General features: G+C 43.9%; 1 protein-coding gene across 11 annotated transcripts in view; it reads right to left on the reverse strand.

Annotated features, from left to right (window-relative positions):
- Positions 1-23927, reverse strand: part of BCAS3 (BCAS3 microtubule associated cell migration factor) — a 1368214-nt gene that overhangs the window by 636270 nt on the left and 708017 nt on the right. For all 11 annotated transcript variants that reach the window (XM_033921865.1, XM_033921866.1, XM_033921867.1 and 8 more), the window contains 2 exons: positions 18878-19074; positions 935-1032 (listed from right to left, as the gene is read on the reverse strand). In XM_033921865.1, the coding sequence (XP_033777756.1) occupies positions 935-1032; positions 18878-19074 (295 nt within the window). The remainder of the gene's footprint in view (positions 1-934; positions 1033-18877; positions 19075-23927) is intronic.

Below are 23927 nucleotides of genomic sequence, written 5' to 3' on the forward strand. Positions count from 1 at the left end.
TATTTAAAGTTACAAACAAATGGCGTTAAAACATATGGCAAAGATGTCTGTTTTTTTGTAGACTGGCTCTCCAGGATCATTCAAATTTCTAATCTTGGTTGATATTCGAGTCAACCTTTCTTCCTCCTTTTTGTGTGAAAAAGTGTCACCTTGGTTCATATTCAAATCGGTTTATATTCAAGTATATACGGTAAATTCAATCTGATTGGCTTCTTCTAGGCCAGGGGATAGGCAATTCTGGTCCTCGAGAGCCGGAGCCAGGTCAGGTTTTCAGGATCTTCACCATGAATATGTATGAAATGGATTTGCATGCACTGCCTCCTTGAGATGCAAATCTATCTCATGCATATTTATTGTGGATATCCTGAAAACCTGATCTGGCTCCGGCTCTCGAGGACCGGAATTGCCTACCCCTGTTCTAGGCAATGCAGGCAAGCCACCATTATATAGCAACCATTTAACTAAGCACCACAGAAAAAGACTACCTAGCATAATTAAAGAGGAAAACATCAAAAATATAACCAATAGCAGACCCAGCATATTAAGGTGTGTTTAATTGTCTTCTAATCACATACTACTCAGGTGATCTAAGCCAGTGGTTTCCAACCCTGTCATGGAGGACCACCAGGCCAATCAGGTTTTCAGGCTAGCCCTAATGAATATGGATTAGAGAGATTTGCATATAATGGAGGAGACGGGCATGCAAATCTGCTGCATGCATATTCATTAGGGCTGTCCTGTAAACCTGACTGGCTGGTGGTCCTCCAGGACAGGGTTGGGAACCACTGATCTAAGCCACTTGGCCTGTTGCAGTTTAATATAGGACAACACTGAATATTCTTCTAACAATGACCTGCGTATCAGAGGAAGAACAAATAACATGAAACCTCAAAAATGAAAGAATCTTAGAAAATGGATTTCCTGAGCTTCCTACCCGAGTTTGCATCAATTGCCGTTGATGCTCCTCTGCGATCAGAACTGGGGCGTGACGATCCTGGCATGCTAACTGGCTCAGAGCGAACTGGCTGGATCCTAGAATTGCAAAAGAACATCGCCAATGTTACAAGCCGATAAAGACATATTTTCATTATATGATGCTTCTTTTCCTTTTGCAAATACATAAGCATACAGAGAACATAATCAAAGAAACATTTTAAAGTTCCAAATCATTATCAAAATCATGAACAACGCATTAATCCAGAGGAATTAAAATAGAAAGGCACACATTTAGAGCTCCTTTTACAAAGGCGCGTGGAATAGCGCACTCTAAAATGTCGCGCACTAGCCGCTCTTGAGCAGGCGATAGTTTTTCAGCTAGCACGTGTGCTAAAAACGCTAGCGCACCCTAATAAAAGGCGCCCCAAGTGTTATGACACTACTGATCCCTTTACAATGAGCTAGTTATAAATCTATATTCCTGCGTTATTCGTTCTGACAACTGCACTACCTAAAAGACGCAGAAACTGTGCAAGTTATTGAAGCACTGACCTTCCTAGAAACAGCGAGGAAGCGATGGTCATTCTTTGCATTTGTCTGCTCTTTCTGTCCCAATTCAAATATGCAGTAACCAAATAAGCTATGTAGAAACCATAGTCTTCAATAGACATTTCAGCTGAAATTTGTCTTCTATTGATTTATATCCCTAACATATTTAAGGAAATGGGTTCAGTCCCTGAAGCATCTCATTCATATTCTGAAGAAGTCTGACTGACAACTAGAGAATGACACGGGGAGCGATCCCCGCAGCGAACCGCTGCGTGGCTGCGGTTTGGCTGCGGGTTATGGTGACCTCATAAGCAAATCGCCGCAGACGCGGGGACAAATCCTTTCACCGACCGCAAAAACGGTGAATAGATTTGTCCCCGCAGGCCAATGTCCCCCCCCTCTAGGAACCGCAATTTACCTGTGTTTTCACCGTGCTCCTCATTTGTCAGATCAACCCTTCCTGCCAATAGAACCCGCCCCCCCCCCCCCCGACAATCGCCCTCACTGGTAGGAGGGTGCCCAACCCCTCCTGCCGGCACCCCCAACGGCCCCCTATATCGCCAATAGGAGGGTGCCCAACCCCTCCTGCCGGTCCCTCCCCCAACAAACCCCGCCATCCCGAAACACCACCCTTAGTCTTACTTTCCAAGTTGGACCGGACAGCTCCTCGCTCGTCTGGCCAGCAGGCCTGCCTCCGTCCAAATGAGGCGGGCCCGCCCCTCCCCTCCCCTGCCTAACCCACAGGATCCTAGGGCCTGATTGGCCCAAGCACCTAAGGCCCCTCCTATAGCGGGAGTGGCTTTAGGTGCCTAGACCAATCAGGCCCTAGGATCCTGTGGGTTGGGCAGGGTAGGGGCGGGCCCGCCTCATTTGGACGGAGGCAAGCCTGCTGGCCATACGTGTGAGGAGCCGTCCGGTCCAACTTGGAAAGTAAGACTAAGGGGGTTCAGGGGTGGGAGGGTTCGTTGGGGGGGGGTCCAGCAGGAGGGGTTGGGTACCCTCCTGCCGGCGATCTTAGGGGAGGCCATTGGGAGGACCGGCAGGAGGGGTTGGGTACCCTTCTGCTGCGATTGTCGGGAGGGCCGTTGGGGGGGTCTACAGGAGGGGTTGGGTGCCCTCCTGCCGTGATCGCTGGGGGGAGGGGAGACTTGCAGCCGTAGCCGCGGTCACTATACTAATCACGGCAGGGAGATCTTTGCCGCGATTAGGTACAGCGGCCGTGTCTACTTACCATATAGGCTAACATTGTAAGCATTTAAAGTACATGTCGTGTTTGTTTTTGCATTGCTAGCCCCAGGGGTGGTGGAAGATTAGTGATTGAAAAACTGTATGAAAAATAACTATTTTAAATTTAGTGATCAAAATGTGTCAGTTTTGAGAATTTATATTAATTAATTTTTTCTCTGCGTGTTTTGTTTTTGTATAGTTATTAACTAATATTTAACTAAGTTTTAAAGTTTTAAAGAATGTTTCCTTTATACGTAAATAAAGAAAAGTGAATGGGATTGCAGTGGCGGTGACGGGGCGGTGAATGGGGTGGCAGTGGCGGTGACGGGGCGGTGAAGAGGATGGTGAGACGGGGACGGGGCGGTGACGGGGATGGTGAGACGGGGATGGTGAGACGGGGACGGGGCGGTGACGGGGACCAATTTTTTCACCGTGTCATTCTCTACTGACAACATTAATAAGAAATGCTACATTCAACCCAGAAGGGTTTACTATATGAAAATGCAGATGGCATTGTCATACTTAACAAGTTAGAAAATATTAGGAAACTAAACTCCCTTAAAGCTGTTTCCCTTTTCAAGATGTCACAGACTACATATATACTGTATATATATATATTTTTTTCTTAAATAATAATATACTTGTGACTGAAGAACTAGCTGTGGACTTCAGTGTGCCCTACCTTAGGGGCAAAACCTAATAAAACAGAGGGTTTTGTCACCACACACATGCCAATGCTTAATACTGGCATCATTTCGGCTGCATCCAATATGGCCCCACTGATCACCAGATATATATGAAGCTCAGCACTGCCTTGCATCCTCTATAGCCAATCCATGCTTAGTGAGATGTTAGAGTTTGCAGCAGATCAGACTTAGGGCTTTTAATTTGACTTACACTTCTCCCTCCATATTCACGGTTTCAGCATTCGCGGTTTCGATTATTCACGGTTTTTAGCTTGCTGGCTCCTCCCCCCAGATTACATCAGCTTGCATAGAGAAATCGCTGATTCCGAGCGTTTACAGAGAAAAATCGCTGATTCTCAGCACTTTCTTCACCGTGTTTTGCCTCTCCTTCAGGAACAGACCAGGTCTCTCATCATGTTATTCACGGTTTCACTATATTCACGATGGTTTTTAATAGAAAACAGTGAATAACATATCAAAAAGTTATTTGTGGTTCTATTAATCCCTTAGCACAGCGAATACGGAGGGAGAAGTGTACTTCATTATGGCCCAAAGATGGCCTTGTTTGCCTAACAGCTTTCTTCAAAATTAGGAGCAGAAGCAGGGAGCAAGACAGGTCACAAGGTTTTCAACAATGCTGTCTATCCCTCTGGTTTGCTTCTTTTGAAAAGAAAGTGTGCCAATTAAGGGAGGAGAGAAGCTACAGTGACAGATAGCAATTCAAACTCCTCTTACTGACCTACAAATGCCCTCACTCAGCTGCCCCTCACTCTCTCTCTTATCTCCCCCCTATGCCCCCCTCCCCCATGAGCTCCGCTCAGCTGGTAAGTCCCTCCTAGCCATGCCCTTCTCTTCTTCTGCCAACTCCGGACTCCGTCCCTTCTACCTTGCTGTGCTGTATGTTTAGAATAAGCTGCTCGAATCCGTCTCTGGCAGTGTTCAAGGCCCAGTCAAAAGCCTACCTCTTCAAGAGTGCTTTCGACTCCTCTCACCTCACCCATCCCCAACCCTATTTGTCAAGTCTGTATGTCCAAGTTAGATTGTAAGCTCTTCTGAGCAGGGACCATCTATTAAAAACAGCGAGGATATATTAGGAAATTTCAAGATGTGTGGGAGCCATTAACAAAATTTTGTAATGATTAGTTGTTACTTTTCCCTTAATTCTTAAAGTTCATTTTTCAGGGAGGGGGGTATTTTAAGTATAACATCTTATATAAAGTAATTTATTATGAAGGGGTAGGAAGGGAGGGAGATAATATTTTATAATTGGTATTATTGCTGAATATTAAGTGATATTCTCAATGTGCAAATATGTTTATGTATTATCACACTTATTGTACATATAAAAATAAATAAAGATTTACAAAAAAAAAAAAGAATAGAAATTACATAATTCAGAATGACAAAACATTAAGCAGAAAAGTTTTCAGCATCATAAAACTATCTAATATAATAAAATGCTAGGCCGCGCATGCGCACTAAAAAAAACGTGTTCCCTGATCCGTCCCGAAAACACGAGTGCGCATGCGCACATTTTACGTCATCACCTACTCTCCACCTCGCGCCACCTATCACTGTCATCACCTGCTCTCCACCGATCACTGTTCCTCCTGCACCATGCCACGCCAGACATGTCCGCAGCCGGCCTCGAGCTCCTGGGGGCCGGCGGCGCTGTGCTGAGGTCCCGCCTCCCGCTTCCGCACTACACGGCGCCGCCAGACCCGGCCCTACACTGAGATCCGCGATCGGGTTGCCATGGAAACCCCGCCGCAGCCTCGCAGCTAGGTAGGGGGACAACAATCGCGCTTATGTTCAAGCCGCCGCCACGACTCCCCTCTCGAACCGCACCAGGATCGAGAGAGGAGCTGCGGCGGGGGCTTGAGCATAAGCGCCATTGTTGTCCCCCTACCTAGCCGCGAGGCTGCGGCGGCCTTCCTCACCCGGCTCACATTGAATCCAAGTAAACAACCGGGGATGCCTAAAGAAACAAAGTTTCACGGTGCTTGGCCCGCAAAACAATTCCTGCCGTTGCCAAAATTTGGCCCACCGTTCCTTCCCTTCCTCCATCAGGTACCGTTCAGCTCCGCCTATGTTAAAAGGAGCTGCTTTGAAATTGGAGCCCTGCCGCCACCGTAACACATTCCCTCTGCCGCGGTCCCATATGTCAGAGAAGGGGCGGGACCAAGGCAGAGGGGAACGTGCTACAGCAGTGGCAGGCCTCCGATTTCGACGCGGCTCCTTTTAACATTGGTGGATTCACTGCACCTGATGGAGGGAGGGAAGGAAAGGTGGTTGGACGCTGTTGAGCCCCTCTTTAGCCTTAGACCCTCTCCTAACTGCTCCCTCCTGTTTCAGACCACTGGAGCACCTGATGGAGGGAGGGAAGGAAAGGTGGTTGTGTGCTGTTGAGCCCCTCTTTGCCCTCAGACCCTCTCCTAACTGCTCCCTCCTGTCTCAGACCACTGGGGGGAGGTGCCTGTCTTCAGCTGCAGGGATGGAGGGAGGGAAGAAGAAAGAAGGGGCCCTGGCAAGCGAGTTATCAAAAGCCAACCATAGCCTGGGACCCCTACATGATATGAATAATGACCAGACAACAAAAGGTAAGAAAAATAATTTTATTTTCTGTTTTGTGATTACAATATGTCAGGTTTGAAATGTGTCTTGAGGGAGGCTTCCGCCGCGGCTTTGGACAGAGGGGTACCATTTTCGTGGGAGCCGGCCTTCGGAGAGGCTTGGGACACGGGGACGGATGCGGGAGGGGCTGCCGCTGCAAAGGGCTTTGGTGGGGGAGCCAGCCAGACCACAAGTGTGGGGACGTTGTAAGCGCGGATTGGTCAAGGAGCCGCCGCTGCTGAAGCTTTGAAATTGCTCTCCCACCGTCACTCCCTCCCGCCCCGGCTCTGCCTCTGCCCCTGCCCAGGTTCAAAAGCAGGAGACATCTAGCACCCGTTAATTTAACGGGCTTAAACACTAGTTAAAAATAAAAGTTTTGCAATTCAACTGACAGTACAAATAATAAAAAAAAATCAAATAGGAAGTTAGACTTAGACATCCGCAGGGATAATTGAAAGTTTAACAAGACTGCCTAGACAGAACTTATACTTTGTGACTTAGGTGATCTAAAAACAGGTATAAGTGCCCAGAAGGTATCCAAAGTGACCAGATAACCACTGCAGGGACAAAGTACAGATCCCCCACATACTCCCCCAGTGATCACTGATCCCCTCCCCTAAAAATCAGAATAAAAATGTGCATACCTGCCTGCAGAACATAAGCACCTGGCATAGAAAAGCCTAGTGGAGCTGCACATTGGCTTAAGTAGTCTGAGGGGTGGGCTAGTGAACCATAAAAAGGATGACGCATGCCCATAAGCCACTCTAACCACTGTATTCATGGTGGAAAATATGAGCCCACCAAACCTCCCCCAAACCCTACTGTACTGCTATATAGGTGTCACCTGCAGCCATAAGGGCTATTGGTGTTGTAGACAGGTAGGTATAGCGGGTTTTGGGGGGCTCACCATGACCTGCAAGGGAGTTGTGGTGAGATGTTTATGTGGCGCCCTTTTTGTGCAATCACAGCAGTGCCCTATAAGGTGCCCCACTACTCTGTTGCCATGTCTGGGTGGCCAGTCCATCACTTTGCTGACCCCTTCCACGTCCAAAAGGTCTTGTTCTAGGCGTTTTGGACTTGGACAAATTTTGGGATGAGAATGGGGTATAAAAATAGACAACCTAGTGGTCTGGATGATCAAACGGCTGGACGTAGAAGTAGATGATTCTTGAAAAATAAATCAATTTTGGGACGTATTTTTCGAGAATAGACTTTAGACGCTGCCGACTTTGGACGACCAGCGCCTTAGGCCCAAAAAAGACATTTTTAAAAAATTATGCCCAAGTCCTCAAAACATGAGAATATTTAGCTAAAGGCTGCTTTCAACTATAAACAGGAAAAGAAATGTATGTCACAGGCAGACAAACAAAGAGGTTTTTTTTTTTTTGGGGGGGGGGTGGAGGCGGGTTGCTGCTAACAAGCCTTTTATTTGAAAGGCAGCCTGCAACTAAAAGAAATGGGCCTAGGGGATGGAGTTGGATTCTAATATCCAAATTACTTCTTAAGTACTGACTAGTCAAAGTACTGATGTGTAAACATAGTAACATAGTAAATGATGGCAGATAAAGACCTGAACGGTCCATCCAGTCTGTCCATTAGTTATTCTCATTAAAAATACATGATTAAATTAACTTGTCTGTTCTTTGATATTTCTGGGCCATTGACTAAAGTCCACCTGGTATTGTCCTAGGTTCCAGTTGCTGAAGTTGCCATCTAAGCTCACATCAGTCTATCCAACCATCCCAGGTGTTAAGTGGTTCAAAAACAGCTTTCATCGTCTAGGTTAAAACAATATGACACATGGGGCCAGATTTAGTGCTCAACACTATTCCATAAAGGGCCCTTTAGGATAAGCACTCTTTACAGAGTAGCACTGAGCACTGAATTTGGCACTAAACCTTGGGCATGAGGACTTACGCCAGCTGAAAACTGGCACATGTATTTCTATGACACCGTGCGCATCTTTTGTGACTATCCTCGACCCGCTCATGCCCATGCCCCCTTTTGAGTTGCACAGAATCCAGGTTAGGTGTCCATTCTTACAGATGCACATTGGGAAGAATAACCCAAATCATAGTTGCCAGATACTAAGGTCCACCTTGGGGGTCAGTGCCCAAGAAAAAGATCTGGTCTCTCGTCGACAAGGTGCCACACGAGAGACTGCTTAAAAAGATATGGAACCACGGGGTACAAGGGGAGGTCCACCGATGGATCAAAAACTGGCTGGCAAACAGGAAGCAGAGGGTTGGCGTAAAGGGCCACTACTCAGACTGGAAAGGGGTCACGAGCGGAGTTCCGCAGGGGTCGGTGCTGGGACCACTCTTGTTCAATATCTACATAAATGACCTAGAGGCGGGAACTAAGTGTGAAGTCATTAAATTTGCAGATGACACCAAACTATACAGCAGGGCTCAAACCAAGGAAGACTGCGAGGATCTCCAAAAGGATCTAACGCAGCTGGAAAAGTGGGCCGAAAAGTGGCATATGAGCTTCAACGTGGGGAAATGCAAGGTCATGCACGTGGGGAAAAAGAACCCGATGTTCACATACAAAATGGGGGGAACACCACTAGGGGTCAGTAACCTGGAGAGAGACCTGGGAGTGATGGTAGACGCATCACTGAAGGCATCGGCGCAATGCGCCACAGCCTCTAGGAAAGCAAACAGAATGCTGGGTATCATTAAGAAGGGTATTACGACCAGGACGAAGGAAGTCATCATGCCGCTGTATCGTGCAACGGTACGGCCGCATCTGGAGTACTGTGTCCAGTACTGGTCACCGTACTTCAAGAAAGACATGGCGGTACTTGAGGGAGTACAAAGAAGAGCAACCAAACTGATAAAGGGAATGGAAAATCTCCCATATACCGACAGATTGAAGCAGTTGGGACTTTTCTCCCTGGAGAAGCGAAGACTTAGAGGAGACATGATAGAAACCTTCAAGATCCTGAAGGGCATAGAAAAAGTAGACAGGGGCAGATCTTTCAAATTAAGGGGCGCCACAAGTACGAGGGGGCACTCGGAGAAATTAAAAGGGGACAGGTTTAGAACAAACGCTAGGAAGTTCTTCTTCACTCAGAGGGTGGTGGATACATGGAACGCACTTCCAGAGGCTGTGGTAGACAGGAACACATTAAATGGTTTCAAAGAAGGTTTGGATAGATTCCTAGAAGAAAAGGGGATTGGGGGGTATAGATAGGTATAGACCATTGCTCAGGCAATGGGCTTGATGGGCCACCGCGGGAGCGGACTGCTGAGCAGGATGGACCTATGGTCTGCCTCAGCGGAGGCAACTTCTTATGTTCTTATGTTCTTATGGGTGTCATTGTAGACCATACGCTGAAACATTCTGTGCAATGTGTGGTGGTGGACAAAAAAAATCAAACAAGATGCTAGGAATTATTAGAAAAGGGATGGTAAACAAGACTAATAATGTTATAATAGGAAAGAGATTGGGATTTGTATATCGTCTTTTTGTAGTTACACAACCACACTCATAGCGGTTTACATACAGGTACTCAAGTATTTATCCCTGTCTGTCCTGGTGGGCTCACAATCTATCTAACGTACCTGGGGCAACGGGGGATTAAGCGACTTGCCCAGGGGTCAGAAGGAGCAGTGTGGGTTTGAAACCACAACCTCAGGGTGCTGAGGCTATAGCTCTAACTCTAACCACTGTGCCACACTCTCCTCCATAATGCCTCTGTATCACTCCATGGTGCGACCTCACCTTGAGTATTGTGTTCAATTCTGGTCACCTTATCTGAAAAAAGATAAAATGGCACTAGAAAGGACAAGCGCCCCTCCGTCTAGGGGGGGCAGTGGTGACAAAAGGGGCCAAGGCCGTTGCCCGAGGAGGGGAATTGGGGGGGAGGGGCTGGGAGGGGTCAAGGAAGAAGAGTGAGAGGGGAACAAGCAGGGAGCCAATCAGGGGCAGGGACATAGACACTGGGGCGGAGAAAGGAAGGCAAGGTGACCAGAACCGAGGCGAAGGCTCCAGTTCGAACTTTGCCAAGGGAGCAACTCGGCGATTCCTTCCCACCCGCCCCAAGGGACACTTGTCACAGTTATAGATGCAACAGCGGGAGATTATAGTGGGGTCATACGCACAGCATATGGCCAATAAAGCACACAGTGTTATATTTTGATGATAGCAAAGAAGTGGCAACGTATAGACCTGCAGAAGCAAGTGATGTAAACACTCTGAGGCATGTCTCCCTGCTTGGACAGCGGGGAGGCCATGTGGATTGACTTCGACAACTGACAGGTGAAGGGCTCCTTCCTTGAACGGGATGGGGAGAAGGCGGGGACAGCTTGAATGGCTCTCTCAGGGGCACAACGTTAGCCCGGCCAGATAGGCTGGACAATCCACGGATGAGTTGCTTGTTGTAAGAACCGATAATACAGCAATATTATATTGTACAATGGTATCAAAATGTTCATTGCTGTTGAACATGATATTATGTATTGGTATCAAAATGTGCATTGTTAATGATTGTAGTATGTTGATATTTACTGTTTGAAGATGTTTGTAGTTGGGCATTTATGGCTGCGGCCACTAATAAATCCACATTTGTAGAAGATCAGTGGGTCTGTGTGGTGTTTGAGGGGAGGGCAACCAGTGCCGTGTGCCAATTTTCAAGGTTCAAAGAAGAGTGACCAAGATGATAAAGGGGATGAAGCTCCTTTCATATGAGGAAAGCTTATTGAGGCTAGGGCTTTTCAACTTGGAAAAAGAGATGGCTGAGGGGAGATATGACTTAAGTCTACAAAATCCTAAGTGGTGTAAAAAGGGTACAAGTGAATCGATTTTTCACTCCATCAAACATTACAAAGATTAGGGGACATTCAATGAAGTTACAGGGACAATTTCCTTGAGGAAAGGTCCATAGTCTGTTATTGCGAAAGACATGGGGGAAGCCATTGCTTGCCCTAGATCGATAGCATGGATTATTGCTACTCTACTGGACTTGATGGACCATTGGTCTGGCCCAGTAACGCTATTCTTATATTCTTAAAACCAATTGGAAGAAATATTTTCTGGAACACATTTCCAGAGAATGTGGTAAGAGCAGTTAACGTAGCTAGTTTTAAAATAGGTTTGCAATAGCTCTGCTATTGAGACAAATATAGGGGAAGCCACTTCTTGCCTTGGATGGGTAGCAGGGAATGTTGCTACTATTTTGACAGGTGCTTGTGACTTGTATTGGCCACCATGAAGATGGGATGCTGGGCTAGACAGACCATTGGTCTGACCCAGTAAGACTATTCTTATATTCTAGAATAGTGCATAGCCAGATTGGAACCCAAATCATAAGTGGTGCCAATAGGGTGCTTGTTAACTCCAATAATTAAATTATTAGAGACCATTAACTAATTATTTTGAGTGCTGATCTGGGATCCATGCCAATTTGAGCAACTTTATAGAATCTAGGGGGATAATACTGTAGGAAACTTGATGGGAGGCTTCAGTAGAATAAGCTTTGCATAAATGGAACAGCTAAAAGCCATACAGAGATAGGTTTACCTGCTATAAGGTGATATGTACCAATTGCACTAGAGTTGATTCTTTTTCATAAATATTTTATTGAAATTTTAAAGAATCATTACAAATTAAAATACAAAACAAAAATAATATTAATACTAATTATGAGGTCATAGAGTATTATGGTTTAAGCCAGGGGTAGGGAACTCCGGTCTTCGAGAGCCGTATTCCAGTCGGTTTTCAGGATTTCCCCAATGAATATACATTGAAAGCAGTGCATTCAAATAGATCTCATGCATATTCATTGGGGAAATCCTGAAAACCTGACTGGAATATGGCTCTTGAAGACCGGAGTTCCCTACCCCTGGTTTAAGCTAAGGCTCTGAACACTTGCATTGTCCCCATGTCATTCTCTAAATCTACACCACACAGAGATATGGTGGGGGGTGTAGATTAGATGGGCCAAACATACACAAGTGTATACCCCATTTTATATAAGGAATATTTCCCCTGCCTTGCATATGAAAAGAAGGGAGTAATTCTCCTTAATCTCCAGTTGCATATCTCTGCTTCCAAAAGGAACATAAAATAAAAATTGCATCCTCAATATTTAATTGGCATTGCTTAAACATATATTTCTGTGAAATAAGTCAACTACATATAGAAGCTGCAAATTTGATACTTCAAAAGCTGCCATTCATTTTTTCCATGTACAGTATATATGAGTATTTGAAAAATGTCTGCTCCTACTGTACAGTATATACAGTAACAGAGTAGACACCAAGTAGGGAGTAGAAAACAAGAAAAACAATCTACAAAAATTAGAGGAATGGTCTAATATCTGGCAATTAAAATTCAATGCAAAGAAATGCAGAGTAATGCATTTGGGGATTAGAAATCGGAAGGAGCCTTATATGATGGGAGGTGAGAGGCTGATATGTATGGATGAGGAGAGGGACCTTGGGGTGATAGTGTCCGAAGATCTAAAGGCAAAGAAACAGTTTGACAAGGCAGTGGTGTTGCCAGAAGGATGCTAGGCTGTATAGAGAGAAGCGTAACAAGTAGAAGAAAGGTGTTGATGCCCCTGTACAGGTCATTGGGGAGGCCCCACTTGGAGTATTGTGTTCAGTTTTGGAGACCGTATCTGGCAAAGGACATAAGAAGGCTTGAAGCGGTCCAGAGGAAGGCAACAAAAATGGTAAGAAGTTTGCATCAAAAGACATATGAGGAGAGACTGGAAGCCCTAAATACGTATACCCTAGAACAGTGATGGCTAACCTTTTTGAGCCCGAGTGCCCAAACTGCCGCACAAAACCAAAGAATTTCCTCAAAGTGCCAGCATGTCAATTAAACCTTAATAACAAGATTTTAGTATCTAAAAACTCTTTATAAAGTTGCCTGAACTATGTAACATCATTTTTAAAGGTTGGAATCTTTGTATTGTCAGAGAATCAATTTGATTCACAATCCTTTGGTTTTCATTTCAATTTATTGGCAATTTATAATGTTTTAATGATTTCATTCAATTTAATGAATTTAGGAAGAATTTGATTCAGTTACACAATATATTTTAAATGTATTATTCACATAACATGTCAAATGTATCCTGAGTAAAAAAAAAGATAAACTTCTTAAAACTGTTAACTGTGTCAAGACTCGGTGTGCATTCCCAAAGAGTCTATACATGTTTTTTTGTAAAATTTACAATCAAATTTGAAAATAGTTAAATCATTACATTTCTAATAATATGATGTAAAGAAAACAAAAGAGCTTTCAATTAAACCAACCGTTTTTATTGGAAATTCCAGATTGGAATACAACAGGGCCATGTAAAGTCCCTTTTTTAAATAATATCTTTAAATAATATTTAAATAACTTAGAAAGTGTCTTAACTGCAAACTGAAAACACTGCTTCATGTAAACATATGCATTGGGCATGCTCTGAAAAAAAATTAATGTGATTTTTGTTGTTGCATGCATGCTGATAACTTGTCAATCCTTGGCTCATAGTGCGTTAATTTCAGAGCAACACATGCAGCACTCATGTCATCCGTTAATCTGTTTCTAGCATCAGATTTTATATGATTCAAAGCCGAAAACAGCTGCTCACAAGCATAGGATGACCCAAACAAAGTAAGAAGAGCAATCCCAAGTGCTTTCATGGACTTAAAATTGTCTGGCAGAGAATTCCACGCTTTTAGGATTTCATTTTCAGAACTGCTAGCAGTGATTTCATTTGTCACCCTTTCACACTCAATACGTTCAAGAGCCGCACGCAGGTCATTGAATTTACTTTTCCAGATAGAGCTTTCTTGAAATTCCAGTAGCTCCATTTCCAAATTTTGACTATCCAACCACTGTAAGCAGGAAAGATCAAGATCTTCAAATGTGGACTTTTCTGGGGAAGTTATAAATGAAAGGGTTGTCTCCATCTTACGGAACTGAGAAAATCTTTTACTAAAATTCTCCTTTGCTTCGGCTACAATGGTGGAATATGCTTTGTGGATTTTCTGGTATTTTTTATGACTATCCACAAATGTAGAATTATCCAAATGTATTTTTAGGTTGGGAAAATATTTTAGCTGTCCACTCTCAAGGTCTTTTTCAAAAACATGCAATTTTCTCTCAAAAGCTTTGATGTCACTAAACATGCTTTCTGCTGTTTTTCCCATGCCTTGTAATTTTTTGTTTAGTACATTAAAGTGGTTAGTAAAATCTGTAAAGAACATGAGGTTGGTAAGCCAGGCCATGTTGGTGAGTTGAGGATAGTCTTCCCCCTTTTCGTTCATAAATAGCCTAACTTCTTCCAAGCAGGCCACAAATCTCTCTAATACTCGTCCTCTGCTCAGCCACCAGACATTATTGTACATCAGTAAAGTGTTATATTGTGCCTGAACCTCATCAAGAAGGGCTTGAAATTGTCGAAAATTAAGAGCATGCGCCATGATGAAGTTCACCATTTTTGTTACATCTTTGAGGACATCGTCAAGTTTTTTTGCTGCTTTCTTTGGCACAGAGAGCCTCTTGATGTATTATGCAGTGAAATTGAATCAGTGGATGTTTTGCTTCCTTAGCAAAGAAATGAATGAATCCTGATGTTGTCCCCACCATGCTAGGTGCTCCATCGCTAGTAAACCACTTTTTCTGGACTTATGTCTAGTGATGAAAAAGCCTCCATCACAGCATTGTGGATATCTATCCCTTGTGTTCTTCCAGGCAAAGACAACAGTTTTACCAGCTCTTCTCTCATGATGTCACCAGTAGCATAATGCAAAATGAGCGCTAGTCTTGCATGGTTAGTAATATCTGTACTTTCATCCAAGCATATGGAGTAGAAGGGTGCTTTTTGTAAGTCGCAAGTAAGCTGTTGACTAACATCAGCAGCCATTTGCAGAACCCTATCTTTTGCAGTATTTCTGCTTAGCGGCATCTCAGAGATGCGCTGCACAATTTTATCCTTGTTTTGGAAATCATGGAAGAGTGAATTACTCCCAGCCAAAATTGCCTTTTTTATAAAATCTCCATCAGAGAGGGGCTTACCATGTTTTGCCATGCACAGTGAAATTTGAAAGCTGGCAACTGTAAGATGGTTAGTTTTTGAAAGATAGTTGCTAAAACTAAGAGACTGGGAGTGATATTTCTTTAATTTTCCTACAAGGAACTCTTTTATTTGAGCTAAACCAAGTTCAGCAACACTGTTATGGTTGGTCTCAAAGTGACGTTTGGCACTTGATGTGCGAGACACAACACTTTCATTACACATAATACAAAATGCTTTCCCACTGCGTTCAATCACTCCATATGTCTCTGTCCAGGCCTCTTGGAATGGTCTTCCACTATCTGTTTTTGCTTTTTTTGCTGTACTCATTTTCTTTGTTCAAGACTTCAAGTCTACAAAAAGATAAAATTTGTATAATAAAAAAAATCTAATGAAGTGCTGTATACAAATCCGTCCCCATAAAAAAATATGTGATTGGGGAATTTTACTAATTGTAGACATCCGTTTTGGTCAAAAAATATACTGTCCGGGTGAAAACCGGACTTGTGCAACCCTAACCTGGACACCTAAACAAATAGCCAGATAATTTAATAGGTTTTTAAAAAGGAGCCCAGGCAAGTTTATAATTAACATTAGTATTATTGGTCCAATTAAACTTAGGCAGCACAGGTAGGGCAAAGTAGAAGTTTACCTAATAATAAATGATGTAGAATGCAGATTGCGTCTCCTGTTCTCCTCAAGTCTCCCGCGAGGGTGGGAGGGCGTGACAGAAGAAAGCTCGGTGCTGTAGGCGAGTACCTGGGCGGATGCGGAGGCGGGGAGTGAGACTTTGCTTCTCACAGCCCCGCGGCGGTTCAGGCAGCCGCGAGGAACACATTGCCAGGCAGGGCCGGACTGGGACAAAAAATAGGCCCGGGCATTTTAGGTTGAGCAGCCCAATCACATGACCTCACGCAGGCCCCACCCATTGAAGTCCAGGGGCAGGGCTAAAATGCAGAAGCACACTTGAGAGGCACGGCCAGCCACTAATAAGTAAGGAGTGCAACAGCCAACACACAAGAAGATGTGACATGGGGGAGGGGAGAGAGAGAAGATGGGACATGGAGGGGGGGAGAGAAGATCCATATCCTCACCTCTCTAGCATGGGAGCACTAGGAACTGTTCCTGATTACAGATGTCACATGTGGAGTCACACTACAGCCTCACTGAGTTTCTGTGACAGACTCAGTGTGAAGCTTCTCTTCCTCCCCCCACTTCCCCCTCACACACTGCCTGGCTCATAGGATACTAAGGGGAAGACAGGCAGGCTAAACATCCACTCACAGGACTGCAGCCAGCACAGGAGGATGGGCCACGGCCCACCGGGACAATGCCCGGTCCTTCCAATGGCCAGTCCGGCCCTGTTGCCAGGTGAGCTGCAAAGCAGACACAGGCACACTCGCCTCCCGCCGCGCCGCATATCTTAATTGCGGACCTTCCCGCATGCCAGCTGCAAGGCCTTCGCGTGCCACAGTTGGCACGCGTGCCATAGGTTCGCCATCGCTGCCCTAGAAGAAAGGAGGGACAGGGAAGATATGATTCAGACGTTCAAATACTTGAAAGATATTAACATAGAACAAAATCTTTTCCAGAGAAAGGAAAATGGTAAAACTAGAGTGCATAATTTGAGGTTGAGGGGTGGTAAACTGAAGAGTAATGTTAGGAAATTCTTTACAGAGAAGGTGGTTGATGCCTGGAAAGCGCTCCCGTGGGAGGTGGTGAGAGAAAAACGGTGACAGAGTTCAAAAATGTATGGTATGAATACAGAGGATCTCTAATCAGAAAATAATGGTTATATATTGAAAAACTAAGGCCAGTACTGAGCAGACTTGCATGGTCTGTGTCCGTATATGGCCATTTGGTTGAGGATGGGCTGGAGTAAGCTTTGACGGAGACTTCAGAAGACGGAACCTAAGCACAGTACTGGGCAAAGCTTTGAGCTTCTGGCCCAGAAATAGCTAGGAAAAAGGACAATTTAAATTAAATCAGTAATTTTAAAGAGAGAGTACAGTTGGGCAGACTGGATGGACCATTCAGGTCTTTATCTGTCATCATTTACCATGTTACTATGTAATATTATACAAAAGGCTCCTCCATGTTAGACACAGAGAAACATAGACATATGATGGCAGATAAAGGCCAAATGGCCCATCCAGTCTGCCCAGGCTATTGGAATCTGGACTTCTCAATTGCAATCTCTGGTTCTCAACTACGTTTGAGTGGATTAGCATATATATTCCCATACTTAAACCATTGCATCTCCTCTCCATATGTTTAACCCAACATCTCAACCAATGCTCTTTGCATCTGGCCCAAACATGTTAAAATTTTTATATTAGTGCTGACAACCATCATCTCTGCTAGTAGGCCATTTCAAGCAATATCATCTCACTTTTTGATTATTTTAAGAATCCCATAATTAATCAAACACTCAAAGCCACTCTTCTCTCCTAACTTGAATGTCTTACTGTAAATTTCTACTGTACAATAATCTAAACAGCCATCAGAACTAATGAGGTTGATGTCTGAAATATTAGCTCAACCCATGCATATTGATGTTAGGTTATAGCGACGTTTGCTGCAGGCAGATTATGCAGCCTATCTACATATGCTTTTATTATACATCAAAATTTTGACAAATGTTTAGTTCACAAATAAAATACTTGAGGAAAGGGCCATTTTTCATAGACATCAAGTTCTGTTAAGGGTCAGAATTAGGGCACAGAAGACATTCAAGTCTGCAGAAACTTATTTACCTCTGATCACTTCTAGCTAAATATATATAAAACAGTTCCCAGGTTGTTTTGATTCATCCTTACAATAGCAGCAATAGTGAAGCTACAAGTAGGACATGTCTATTGTGATTAAATATGAGGGGATGCTGAAAAATTCTCAGCCCAACCAAGAAGAAAATGATGTGGATATGGTTCAATCAATGATCTGAAACAATTCAAAACATAGAATTTCATTTCTGCAAATTGGCACTTAAAATAAGTTCCTTGAGTACCCTTGGGTGAATGCCGTCCGGACCTGGCGATTTGTCGCTTTTTAGTCTGTCTATCTGCTTGAGAGGATGTACTCAAGCAGATAGACAGACTAAAAAGCAGATTTTTCAAATTAAGGGGCACCACAAGTACAAGGGGGCACTCGGAGAAACTGAAAGGGGACAGGTTTAGAACAAATGCTAGGAAGTTCTTCTTCACTCAGAGGGTGGTGGATACATGGAACGCGCTTCCAGAGGCTGTGGTAGACAGGAACACATTAAATGGTTTCAAAGAAGGTTTGGATAGATTCCTAGAAGAAAAAGGGATTGAAGGGTATAGATAGATATATACCACTGCTCAGGTAATGGGCTTGATGGGCCACCGCGGGAGCGGACCGCTGAGCAGGATGGACCTCTGGTCTGCCTCAGCGGAGGCAACTTCTTATGTTCTTATAACACTCTTTTCAGTTACAGTGCAGGTTGCTTGGGCTGAGAACTTTTCAGCACCTCCTCATATGTAATAAAAGTGAGCCAAGTATAGGACAATCAAGCCATTGTGACATCGACAGATGAGGTTGGCTCTTATTGGTGGAAATGAGGCATTATGATGTCACAGTCTCAGCTCTGGTTACCAGATATTGAAACTCTATGAGAGGGTTCTGAAAACTTCTCAGCCCAAGCAAGAAGAAAATGACATGGATATGGTTCAATCAATGATCTGAAACAATGTCAAACCATAGAATTTCATTTCTGCAAATTGGCACTCTTTTCAGCTACAGTGGCATAATAACGTTCAGAATTTAGGAAGTTGGTTGGTTGGACTGAGAACTTTTCAGTACCTTCTCATAGCAACTTCCTTACCTGAGGCTGTTCAAATCAAGGTCATCTGTATCAAAATCTAGGAGTGGCTGTGGTGCATCACTTGGGCCATGAGACTGAAGCACCGAAGAACTTGATGAAATTACTGTGGTTTGGCCTGAGGCATGGATGGTTTTAAACTGAAACTGGGGGCCCATCCAAAGGCGTCTATGAGGTCCAGTATGGGTCACTATTTCAACCTGGAAATATATTACAAAAGAAAGTTAAAATTAATTGCTTTTACAGCCGATCCCCAACTTTCACATGGATAACGTTCCTAGAAAACTGTGCAAAAGTCAAAAACATGAATGTTTTAATACATTTAACCAATGGGAAACAAGAGTTCAGTTCTTGCAACCACCACAAAACTGTAATCTTTAGCTAGAGACTGATCAAAATACGCTTTTCTGCAATATCTCATTAAGTAAAAACATTGATTTCAAACATGAATCTTACCTTCAATTGAGTGAGGTGTGAGGGCGCTTAGGCCCTGATTCTCCAAAAGTGCGTCCCGATTTTAGGCAGCTGTAGACGTCCTACAGCTGTCTAATCAGCCAATCGGGATGCACGTTTTTTTAAAAAAATGCTCCCCAGGCAGGCCTGAAGGCGCCTCCGGGAGCCTAGGGAGACCCGCAAGATGCCTAAGCTCGCCTACAGGCCTTAGGCGAACTTAGGCGGCCCTACGCGTCTCCCTAGTAGTGGAAGAGATGCTTAAAATGTAGGCCAGCAAAATGCTGGTCTACATTGTAAGTAGACGCGGCCGCTATACTGATCGCGGCAAGGGATCTCCCTGCTGCAATAAAGTATAGCGGCCGCAGCTGCCTGTCCCATCACCGACAGGAGGATGCCTAACTCCTCCTGTCGGAACCCCGAACCCCGGAACCCCCTCCCCCCCCAAACTCGTAATCGCCGACAGGAGGATGCCCAACTCCTCCTATCGGAACCCCGGAACCCCCTCCCCCCCCAAAAACTCGTAATCGCCGACAGGAGGATGCCCAACTCCTCCTGTCGGAACCCCGGAACCCCCTCCCCCCCAAACTCGTAATCGCTGACAGGAGGATGCCCAATTCCTCCTATCGGAACCCCGGAACCCCCTCCCCCCCCAAACTCGTAATCGCTGACAGGAGGATGCCCAACTCCTCCTGCCGGAAAGCCCAATGACCCCCCGCCCCAACTAATCTCCCTCCCCCAACTAACCTTTCAATGTTGGTCAGCTGGATGGGTCTTGCTGCCGTCCAGCCGACGGGTCTGCCTCGTGGAAATGAGACGGCACGCCCCTTCCCGGCCCATCCCCGCTAAATCTAAGGCCTGATTGGCCCAGGCTGTAGAAGCCTGGACCAATCAGGCCTTAGGCATAGCGGGTCCGCCCATCCCCACTAATCCTAAGGCCTGATTGTCCAAGGTGCCTAGCCTGGGCCAATCAGGCCTTAGATTTAGTGGGGATGGGCCGGGAAGGGGCGTGCCATCTCATTTCCACAAGGCAGACCCGTCGGCTGGACGGCAGCAAGACCCGTCCAGCTGACCAACATTGAAAGGTTAGTTGGGGGAGGGAGATTAGTTGGGGCGGGGGGTCGTTGGGCTTTCCGGCAGGAGGAGTTGGGCATCCTCCTGTCGGCGATTACGAGTTTGGGGGGAGGGGGTTCCGGGGTTCCGACAGGAGGAGTTGGGCATCCTCCTGTCGGCGATTACGAGTTTGGGGGGGGAGGGGGTTCCGGGGTTCCGACAGGAGGAGTTGGGCATCCTCCTGTCGGCGATTACGAGTTTGGGGGGGAGGGGGTTCCAGGATTCCGACAGGAGGAGTTGGGCATCCTCCTGTCGGCGATTACAAGTTTGGAGGGGAGGGGGCTCGGGGTTCCGACAGGAGGAGTTAGGCATTCTCCTGTCGGTGATGGGACAGGCGGCCGTAACAACCGCGGCCGCTATACATATTGCAACAGGGAGATCCCTTGCTGCCATAAGTATAGCGGCCGCGTCTAATTTAACCCGATTCTCTAAAGACGCCGGTTACAGAATCGGCGTTTAGTATAGGACGCCTCTCCCGGGCGGCCTGCCTGGGGAGCATTTTTTTTTTTTAAATGTGCATCCCGATTGGCTGATTAGACAGCTGTAGGACGTCTACAGCTGCCTAAAATCGGGACGCACTTTTGGAGGATCAGGGCCTTACTGCATATAGTATAGTGATATAAACCTCTCTAACTTGGCCCTATACACAGAGCAAAGAGGGTAACCTGCAATCTTGGGGTTGACACTTAACAATATGCTTAGCTGTAGAACTCAGTAAACCATAGATAATGTCAAATAGATCATCATCCCCAGAGACCCAATCTCCAAAATTTAGTTCCCGATCCTCAAAGACAAAATAACTGGGGTCAAAACAATAATCTCCCCAATGATTAACATGTTGCTTCGTCACAGGATCTAGTCTTACATTATATATTATAATTGTTTTTTAATTTAATTTAAATATAACTATTTTCATAAATAATTTCATAAGTAGTTTTATAGACACCAACTTTCAAGTAACAGTAGTACTTAGCTTAGTTTGTGGTCAGTTTTGGGATAGCTCTGCGTCAACATGTTTCACTGTAACGTGTTTTCAAGACAGCCAATCCCCTTAGTTTAACCGCCATCTCTATCGACCACTCTAGAACTCAGGCACACAAACACAGGCTAGAAGGCCTAGGTTTTTGTGCCTAAATTATATTTAAATACTTTTGCTGTTATACTACTGAATAAGGAAAGTAGGTGCCTATGTACCTTTATAGAACTGCCTTCATAACGGCTGTCACTATACAAATAAGCACTTCTAAATATTGAGCTAAGGGAATATGGCAGTGGCCTTTTCTTTTCCAGAACATATCATGCATTCTAAACCACAATCTTGCATTTTCTTCTGTATGTAAAGCTACATAGTCTACAAATGTGAATGGTAGCCCATACAAAAGTGAATACTGGGTTACTAATAAAATTGTGTGAAAGTTAAATGTGATAATGCTGGGGATCAACTATCTGTCTCACTTTCATGGTCCCAAAAGCAAAGCCTCAACTAGTCCATTTTCTCATAAGGACAACAGACTGTCAATGGGACAGAAATGTTTCAACTTTGTTTTCATCCTATTTGTTCTGTCCTCCGAATGACAATAGGAACCATTGGGAAAGCTCATTCTTTGCTCTGTCACTAGATCCTGCTAATGGCCAGAGGAAGCTGAACTGGAAGCAAAGTGAACACTTTCATATTATGCATTCACACGGGCACCACTATTGACTTTATGTCAATCTATAGGATTTCATGTTTTTGCCTATGCTGATGATATACAGTTATTGTACCCCTTAAACAATAACAATTTAAATGAAATCTTGACAATTAATGGAAAACTTGATCAAATTCATCATTGGCTAGACAAAAACAGATTGGCCCTCAATATTAAAAAAACAAATATTATGCTTTTCCCTTGGAAGGAAAGTTTTTCTCTAGTTGCTCCTATTCTGATTCAAAATGTTCCTCTTCAATTAGTCAAAAATACTAAAATCCTAGGAGTAATTTTTGATAATAAACTTAATTATCATGATCACATTAGTAGTATTGTTAAAACTACCTTCTATAGGTTGCGTAAAATTCGATCTATTTCCAAATTCCTCTGTCCCAAAGCACTTAATATTCTTATTCACTCTCTGGTGATGTCTAAAATCGATTATTGCAATTCACTTTTTACAGGAATTGCTTTTCAAGAAATTAAACGATTACAAATAATTCAAAATGCTTCAATTAAATTAATAACAAAATCTAAAAAATTCGATCATGTGACACCACTCCTTAAAAAGGCTCATTGGCTACCAGTCATTCATAGAATATCTCATAAACTATGTACAATTATCTTTAAAACATTAGAAAATAAGACTCCAGCATTTTTATTTAGATTACTCATCCCCTATTCACTTCAAAGAATTTTACGATCGAGTGAACGGAATCTTTTGTCAATTCCTTCGCTTAAAATTATTAGTACAAGAAGACAATTTATCTTCTCATGTACAGCACCTCAGACTTGGAATGCGCTTCCCATGTTTTTACGGGAAGAGAAGGTGTTTGGCAAATTTAAAAGCGAGTTAAAAACCTTCTTGTTTAAAGATGCGTTTGCAAAGTAACTATAAATTTTATTTTATTGAGTTATTTTAGTGAATTTTCATTTTTTTTTTTTTTTGCTTTTACTTGTCTACCAACTTCCTTTTGTATTTTCCTTATATGTCCTCTCTTTACTATAAAAAATGTATTTCACCCCCTCATACCTTCTGTTTATATTATAATGAATTAAGTGTATGTTTTGTTTTTGTTTCCTTAAGAATGTATATTGCTGTACATCGCTTAGAAATTTGATTAAGCGATTCAACAAGCCAATTAATAAACTTGAAACTTGATAAACTTGAAACAAATTCAAAATAAATCTGTTAGATTATGGATATTCTAAAACAGGGATACCTGCAGAATTAAAGTTGTCATGCAGAAAGGCTCAAGGTAGAGCCCAGACTCTACCACAAAATTAATGCTAAGAAAATACTGCCGCATGCTATAATCAATGAGCTTACAATTTACTCCTGCATTAAGCTGTGACAGTAATTTGTAGCCCGTTGCTAAATATCCTTTCCTGTTAGTGCCCAAATGGCGATTGGCTCGGGCACTGACAGGAAGAGTGACATTTTTAAAAATTCCACACATACACACACACACATGCAGTGGTATTTACTCCCCTTCCAGCCCAATGTTTTAACAAACTTCATCTAACCCAAAACCTTTTCCCACCTGACACCCCCCCCAAAAAAAAAATAAATAAAAAACAACCTGGTGTCTATCGAAAGCCCCCACCAACATAAGCAACCTCTTCTTGCCCTGACCTCCCCAAAATTCCCTGGTAGTCTTGTGATCCCCTCCCTCCACTTAAAAAATATCCCTTATATAGTAATATGACATCACCCAGTGCACACAAGATGCACTGCTCAGGGCAGGGTGCCACCATTTTGCAGATAACACGTGAGGCAGAGGGAATGGTTATCGCTCCTG

Source organism: Geotrypetes seraphini, chromosome 15 (assembly GCF_902459505.1).
Source record: "Geotrypetes seraphini chromosome 15, aGeoSer1.1, whole genome shotgun sequence".
NCBI classification, from domain to species: domain Eukaryota; kingdom Metazoa; phylum Chordata; class Amphibia; order Gymnophiona; family Dermophiidae; genus Geotrypetes; species Geotrypetes seraphini.